The following is an 8,351-nucleotide window of genomic DNA, read 5'->3' as shown; positions in this document are numbered from 1 at the left end:
TTTTGAGACAGAGTGTCGCTCTTGTTACCCAGGCTGGAGTGCAATGGTGCAATCTCGACTCACCACAACCTCGGCCTCCTGGGTTCAGGCAATTCTCCTGCCTCAAGGGATTACTTTGAGTAGCCTCCTGAGTAGCTGAGATTACAGGCACGCGCCACCATGCCCAGCTAGTTTTTTTGTAATTACTTTGTTTCAGGTTTTTGTCTTACCAGTTTCCTCTGCTGGTGTCTCCTGAAGCTGTCTTCTCTGAATGTGGGAGTGTCCCATGATTTAGGTCTTTTTTGTTTTTGTTTTGAGACAGGATCTCACTCTGTTACCGAGACTGGAGTGCAGTGATGCAATCATAGCTCCCTGCAGCCTTGAACTCCTGGGCTCCGAAGGTCCTCCTGCCTCAGCTTCCCAAGTAGCTGGAACTTTAGGTGCATACCACCACACCCAAGTAATTTTTTGATTTTTTGGTACAGACTGAGTTTTCCTATATTGCATAGGCTAAGATCTCAAAACCCTTCTCATCTCGGTCCACACACACGACTCTTCTTTATCATCTTATCCCATAGCTTTGAACCCTGCCTACATGTCTCCATGTCCCCTGCAGACTTCTGCCCTGAGGTCTAGAAACCTGTGTTCAGTTGTCCTCTCACTTCTCTGCTGGGACACCTAACAGGCATCTCCCCTTCATATGTGCCACTTTCTGAACTCCCCCAAATGCATGCCTCTGTAGTCCTGCACATTTTAGATGAGGGTGACCCTGTACTTCCTGAGGCTTAGCTGAACTACTTGTCTTATAATCAAAATATGTAAGATGTTACATTGTAAATACATTAAGTTTTTTTTTCTTTTTTGAGACAGTCTCGCTTTAACACCAGGCTGGAATGCAGTGGTGCTATCCCGGCTCACTGCAACCTTTGCTTCCCAGGTTCAAGCGATTCTCCTGCCTCAGCCTCCTGAGTAGCTGGGACTGCAGTTGCATGTTACCATGCCCAGCTACTTTTTTGTATTTTCACTAGAGACAGGGTTTCACCATGTTAGCCAGGATAGTCTTGATCTCTTGACCTTGTGATCCACCCACCTGGGCCTCCCAAAGTGCTGGGATTACAGGTGTGAACCACTGCATCCAGCCTGAAAGTACATTAATTTATAACATAAATAATTACATATTTGCTTAAAACAGTTGAGGAAAATTGTTGTTTCTGAAATTCCTTTGAGGTATGGGAGGGAAATGTTGGCGACCTCATCCCCGTGTGATCTGCTACCCCAGGACCGTTCTGACCTCTTCCTGGTTCCCTCTGCTGCAGCCACACAGGACTCTTGTCTGGGGCCAAGGTTGCTCCTGCTTCAGGGTTTCCACATGGGCTGTCCCTCTGCCTAGACCTCTCTGGCCCATCAGCTGCAGGCGCAAATACCTTTTCTTCCTCAGGTCTTTGTTCTGATGTCACCTGCTTCATGGAGGATTCTGTGTTCCTCTCCAACCCACATTTAACACTCCACTACACCCTCACTCCCACTGTAGTCCATGTTGGCTGCTCTAGATGATTCTTTCTGCTCTTTTGCTGTCCACGGCCTAGATCCTGGTGACAAGGCCCCAAGGGGAGAACAGAGCCAGAGGTGGGGGTGTGCTGGGCTTGTCCTGAGTGGAGCTCACCCCTGGCTTCACATTGGAATGCAGATACGTGTCTGGTGCCCCCATCCTCTTACCTGAGATTCCCATTCACATACTCAGGTTGGGCCCAGCCTTAATATTTGAAGTTGATTCTAGGGTAATTACTCCTTGTCTGCCAGTGTACTTTTTAGGTTCCAGTTACTCTTGGTTAACCACAGTCCAAGAATATTACAAGGAAAGTTCCAGAAATGAAGAATTCACAAGTTTCAAATTTCTTACCCTTCTGAGTAGGATGATACAATCTCTCACTGTCCCATTGTTTTGCACAGGACTTGAATAATCTCTTTGTCCAGTGTGTCACCCTCTACAGCCATCCCTCCATATCACATAGGATTTGCTTCCAAGAAACCCCCGAGGCTACCCAAATCAGATGGTCTTCAAATCCCTTTTTTTTTTTTTTTTTTTTTTTTTTTTTGCATAATATAGGCAGGGCTAGGTGGCTCATGCCTGTAATCCCAGCACTTTGGGAGGCTGAGGTGGGTGGATCACGAGGTCAGGAGTTCAAGACCAGCCTAGCCAACATGGTGAAACACAATCGATACTAAAAATACAAAAATTAGTTGAGCGTGGTGGTGGGCACCTGTAACCCCAGCTACTCAGGAGGCTGAGGCAGGAGAATCATTTGAACCCGGGAGGCAGAGGTTGCAGTGAGCCGAGATCACACCATTGCACTCCAGCCTGGGCAACAGGGCAAGACTCCGTCTCAAAAAAAAAAGGCATAATACAGTCATGCACCACTTAAGGACATTTCAGTCAGCAACAGACCATGCCTATGATGGTGGTTCCATAAAATTACACTGGAGCTGAAAAATTCTGGTTGCCCAGCTACCTCAGAGCAGTCATGACGTCATAGTCCAGTGCATGCCTTGTGTTTACGGTGATGCTGGCAGAAACAAACATAGTGCATTACCACAGGTTTAATCTGGATGTGGAGGAGGATGACACTGAGAATCTCTTAGAGGTGGTTCTTGAGGAATGAATGGGTTAATAAGGAGTCATTGGAACAGATATGGGAATGCGTAGCTGAAAAAGAAGCAAGAGAACAGGAAACTGGCTGGGCGTGGTGGCTATGATTACCCACTGCACTCCAAACTGGACAACATAGCAAGACTCAGTCTCTAAGAATCGTTTTTAAAAAGGATGACAGATATCATCTAAAACATAGGTCATTGAGAGACAGCTCCTTATTCAGTAGATGTGTAGAAGCGTATATGTGTATTACTTTATAAGCTTCTAAGTATATATAAGTGTGTATGTGTGATGTGTTTGTATGAGTACATGGATGAGCAAGCCTATAGTTTTATCTAAGGCATTAAGAATTTTACGTTTTTGAACAGCTGAAATTACATCTGAAATATTTTCCATGACCTTAAAAGTGTTGTACATGTTAATGAGTCGGTGGCAGTAAGAACAGTAATGTATTGGCTGGGCACAGTGGCTCACATCTGTAAATCCAGCACTTTGGAAGGCTGAGGTGGGCGGATCACGAGGTCAGGAGTTCAAGACCAACCTGACCAATGTGGTGAAACCTCGTCTCTACCAAAAATATAAAAATTAGCTGGCTGTGGTGGTGTGCGCCTGTAATCCCAGCAACTCAGGTGGCTGAGGCAGGATAACTGCTTGAACCCGGGAGGTGGAGGTTGCAGTGTCCCGAGATCGCACCACTGCATTCCAGCCTTGGCAACAGAGTGAGACTTTGTCTCAAAATAAAAAAAAAAGAATAGTATTAAAACAATTTCAAAGAGATGTTGAGAAAAAAAAAAAAGAATAGTAATGCATTAGGATATGTGTGTATGCATATATAATGACTGTTGATGCAGATTCAGGTTTTTGTCCTTGAACTTGTTAGGTAATTTGTCAGTTTACTTTTGATGCTGATGTGTTACTTAACTGTTTGATTCTTTAGGTTTGATTCTAATGCCCAGACACAAAATTAACCCACAGTTATCTCTATAGAAGTGTTAGGTATCAATGTTTGCCACACCAAGTGATACCCAGTATCTACCTGAGCTACAATTCAAGTAGTTGGTGTCTTCAGAGAGACTTGTATTCTAGCTCAGGTAGATATTGAATGAAAAATGTACACTGGTTTAGAGAATATCATAACTTTTTATAGAAAAGTATAAAAAAACGCAATTACAGACACATAACTAGCTCAAAAATACCTTAATGTGAATTTATGAGAATGTTCACTTCAGCCTGTCAGTTGAGTCAATCTTTACAATTCTCTCCTTTTTTTTTTTTTTCCCCCCCAGGACAGAGTCTCACTCTGTCATCCAGGCTGGAGTGCAATGGCACGATCTTAGCTCACTGCGACCTCCGCGTCCCAGGTTCAAGCGATTCTCTTGCCTCAGCCTCCTGAATAGCTGGGATTACAGGCGCGTGCCACCGCGCCCAGCTAATTTTTGTATTTTTAGTAGAGGCGGGGTTTCAGCATCTTGGCCAGGCTGGTCTCGAACTCCTGACCTTGTGATCCACCCGCCTTGGCCTCCCAAAGTGCTGGGATTACAGGCGTGAGCCACCGCGCCCGGCCAATTCTCTTCTCATTTTATGTGAACATAAGTACTCTCTGTATACCCTGTTGGTCAAATGCATCTTTTATTTTAGGGACCCTTGACATTCAGGGATGTGGCAATAGAATTCTCTCAGGAGGAGTGGAGATGCCTGGACCCTGCTCAGAGGACTTTATACAGGGATGTGATGCTGGAGAACTACAGGAACCTGGTCTCCCTGGGTAAGGATAATGTCCCTCCAGAAGTTGGGATCTGCCCTTGGTATCTCTGCATTTTCCCTTGTGTCCCTCTTGGGAGCCCCTACATTGCATGACTAAAATTGAAACCCTGTTGACTTGGCCAGGCATGGTGGCTCACGCCTGTAATCCCAACAGTCTAGGAGGCTGAAGTGGGTGGATTGCTTGAGGTCAGAAGTTCAAGACCAGCCTGACTAACATGGTAAAACCCCATCTCTACTAAAAATACAAAAATCAGCCAGGCATGGTGATGCATGCCTGTAATCTCAGCTACTCGGGAGGCTGAGGCAAGAGAATCACTTGAACCCAGAGGCAGAGGCTGCAGTGAGCTGAGATCGTGCCACTGCACTCCAGCCTGGGTAACAGAGCAAGACTCTGTCTCAGAAAAAAAAGAAATGTTGTTGACTCAGAAACGAAAAGGTCCAGTGTGCTTTCTGGATTTGAAATGCCCCCTTTCTTCAGATATTCTGTCTCCTTCATGATACATCTTTGGGTGGTACCTGTTCTTAAGTGTGCCATAAAACGTTATGACAAACTTTTTTTTTTTTTTTTTTAAAAGATGGGGTTTCACCATGATGGCCAGGCTGGTCTTGAACTCCTGACCTCGTGATCCACCCGCCTTGGCCTCCCAAAGTGCTAGGATTACAGGCGTGAGCCACTGCGCCCGGCCATTCCCTGTTCCTTTTTTTTTTTTTTTTTTTTTTAAGTTTTTTTCAGATGGAGACTTGCTCTCGTACCCATTCTGGAGTGCAGAGGCGTGATCTCTGCTCACTGCAACCTCTGCCCCCTAGGTTGAAGCAATTCTGCCTCAGCCTCCTGAGTAGGTGGGACTACAGGTGCACGCCACCACACCTGGCTAAATATTGTATTTTTAGTAAAATCGGGGTTTCACCATGTTGGCCAGGCAGGTCTTGAACTCCTGACCTTGTGATCCACCTGCCTTGGCCTCCCAAAGTGTTGGAATTATAGGCGTGAGCCACTGCACCCAGTCAGTTCCCTGTTTTCTACCCCTTTCCAAGATGCTGTAGTTCTTGGAAGAGAGTTCGATGTCCAGTTATTACAGTGTTCCTTAAGCATTCAGAAGGAGATAGTCTATGGGTAGATTTGTGAAATGTTATTCTTGAATTCTTGATTAACAGTTTTTTCTTTATAGTAGAATGATTTATAATCTCTTGGGCATATACCCAGTCATGGGATTGCTGGGTCAAATGGTATTTCTGGTTCTAGATCCTTGAGAAATCACCACGTTGTCTTCCACAATGGTCGAACTAATTTACGCTCCCACCAACAGTGTAAAAGTACTCCTGTTTTTAATAATCACAATTCTAACTGGCGTAAAAGGATTAATTTTTAATATAATCTCTTCTTCCTAAACATAGGCTTGGATTTTGGAGACATCACAGCACATCTTGATTCTTTCTTTTATAAACAGGAATCTGTCTTCCTGACCTGAGTATTATCTCCATGATGAAGCAAAGGACAGAGCCATGGACTGTGGAGAGTGAAATGAAAGTAGCAAAAAATCCAGGTAGATGGGAAGGTATCAAAGATACCAACACAGGTAAGAGCTCAGATGGACAGAGTGGAAGCCATGATTTTTTTTTTTTTTTTTTTTGAAAGAGAGTCTTACTTTGTCACCAGGCGCCAGACTGGAGTGCAGTGGCGCGATCTCGGCTCACTGCAACCTCCGCCCCCCGGGATCAAGCAATTCTCCTGCTTCAGTCTCCCGAGTAGCTGGGACTACAGATGCGCGCCACCAAGCCCAGCTAATTTTTAAAAATATTTTAGTAGAGACAGAGTTTCACTATGTTGGCGAGGATGGTCTCAATCTCTCGACCTCATGATCCGCCCGCCTCGGCCTCCCAAAGTGCTAGGATTACAGGCGTGAGCCACCGCGGCTGGCCTTTTTTTTTTTTTTTTTTTTTTTTTTTTTTGGGAAATGGAGTCTTGCCTTGTCGCCTGGGCTGGAGTGCAGTGGTGTGATCTTGACTCACTACCACCTCCACCTCCCAGGTTCAAGCAATTCTCCTGCCTCAGTCTCCCGAGTACCCGGGATTACAGGCACCCACCAGCACGCCTGGCTGATTCTTGTATTTTTTGTTTTTTTTTGTTTTTTTGTTAAGGGGGTGCAGTTTCGCTCTTGTTACCCAGGCTGGAGTGCAATGGCGCGATCTCGGCTCACCGCAACCTCCGCCTCCCGGGTTCAGGCAATTCTCCTGCCTCAGCCTCCTGAGTCGCTGGGATTACAGGCACACGCCACCATGCCCAGCTAATTTTTTGTATTTTTAGTAGAGACGGGGTTTCACCATGTTGACCAGGATGGTCTCGATCTCTTGACCTCGTGATCCACCCCGCCTCGGCCTCCCACAGTGCTGGGATTACAGGCTTGAGCCACCGCGCCCGGCCTGATTTTTGTATTTTTAGTAGAGACGAGGTTTCACCATATTGGCCAGGCTGGTCTTGAACTCTTGACCTCAGGTGACCTGCCTGCCTCAGTCTCCCAAAGTGCTGGGATCACAGGCATGAGCCACCACGCCTGGCTTACAATTCTTTTCTTCTTGGTCATCATATTTTTGGTTATACAGTTGTTGAATGTCATTTAACTTCCAATTTATTTGTATAGACTTGTTTGTAATGTCCTCTTTTACATTTCTAATTTTAGTTATTTTAGACATACACTTCGTGTTTCTTTCTTCTACTTTAAGGGTTTGTCAGTCTTATTCAAAATGTGAACTCTTAGCTTCATGACTTTCTCTAGTGCTTTTCTGCTGTGTTCTTTATTTTCTAATCTTTTTTTTCCTTCTGCTATCTTTGTGTTTATTTTTTTCCTTTGTGGAGGTAGAAAGTTAGGTTGTTTATATGCTATTTTATTCTAGATATTTATTTATTTATTTATTTTTCGGAGGTAGCATCTCACTCTGTCTCCAGGCTAGAGAGCAGTGGCACCATCTTAGCTCACTGCAACCTCCGCCTCCTGGGTTCAAGCAATTCTTTTGCCTCAGCCTCCTGAGTAGCTGGGACTACAGGTACACACCACCGTGTCCAGCTAATTTTTGTATTTTTAGTAGAGACGGAGTTTCACCATGTTGACCAGGATGGTCTCCCGTCTCTTGAGCTTCTGATCCGCCCGGCTCGGCCTCCCAAAGTGCCAGCATTACAGGTGTGAGCCACCATGCCTGGCATAGTTGTTTATTTTTTAAGAGATAGGGTCTCACTGTGTCACCCAGGCTGGAGTGCAGGGGCATGATCATAGATCCCTGGGATCCAGTGACAATCTCACCTTAGCCTTCCAAGTAGCAGGACTATAGGCACATGACACTGTGCCTCACTAATTGAAACAAGAATTTATTTAATTAATTAATTTGTTTTTATGTATTTTTATTTGAGACGGAGTCTTGCTCTGTCACCAGGCTGGAGTGTAGTGGCGGGATCTTGGCTCACTGCAGCCTCTACCTCCCAGGTTCAAGTGATTCCCCTGTCTCGACCTCCCAAGTAGCTGGGACTACAGGTGCATGCCACTATGCCTGGCTATTTTTTTGTATTTTAGTAGAGAAGGGGTTTCACCATGTTGGCCAAGCTGACCTCGTAATCTGCTCGCCTTGGCCTCCAGGGTGCCAGGATTACAGGCGTGAGCCACCTTGCCTGGCCTATTTATTTTTTTTAGAGATGGGGGGGGTCTCGCTTTGTTGCCTTGGCTGGTCTGCAACTCCTGGCTTCAAGAGATCCACCTCAGCCTCCCAAAGTGCTGGGATTACAGATGTGAGCAAGCACACCCAGGCATTTGCTTATTTTCATGTATGCATACATTATTACTCTATCCCTTCTAACACTGTTTTTGTTGCATTTCCTGAGTTCTGCTGTGTTATATGTACATTTTCCTTTGTATCAAGATATTTTCTAATTTTCCTTTTATTTATCTTTATTATATATATATATATATAT

The 8,351-nt window shown here is 45.1% G+C and overlaps 1 protein-coding gene across 2 annotated transcripts in view; it reads left to right on the top strand.

Annotated features, from left to right (window-relative positions):
- The window catches only part of ZNF766 (zinc finger protein 766), a 24,044-nt gene that overhangs the window by 11,985 nt on the left and 3,708 nt on the right, over positions 1-8,351 (top strand). For both annotated transcript variants that reach the window (XM_032264367.1, XM_032264368.1), the window contains exons 2-3: positions 4,268-4,394; positions 5,842-5,970. In XM_032264367.1, the coding sequence (XP_032120258.1) occupies positions 4,268-4,394; positions 5,842-5,970 (256 nt within the window). The remainder of the gene's footprint in view (positions 1-4,267; positions 4,395-5,841; positions 5,971-8,351) is intronic.

Source organism: Sapajus apella, unplaced genomic scaffold (assembly GCF_009761245.1).
Source record: "Sapajus apella isolate SASKATOON/1434 unplaced genomic scaffold, GSC_monkey_1.0 scaffold144, whole genome shotgun sequence".
NCBI classification, from domain to species: Eukaryota; Metazoa; Chordata; class Mammalia; order Primates; family Cebidae; genus Sapajus; species Sapajus apella.
The sequence above is the reverse complement of the archived record's forward strand: the minus strand, read 5'-3'. Positions and strand labels throughout refer to the sequence as shown.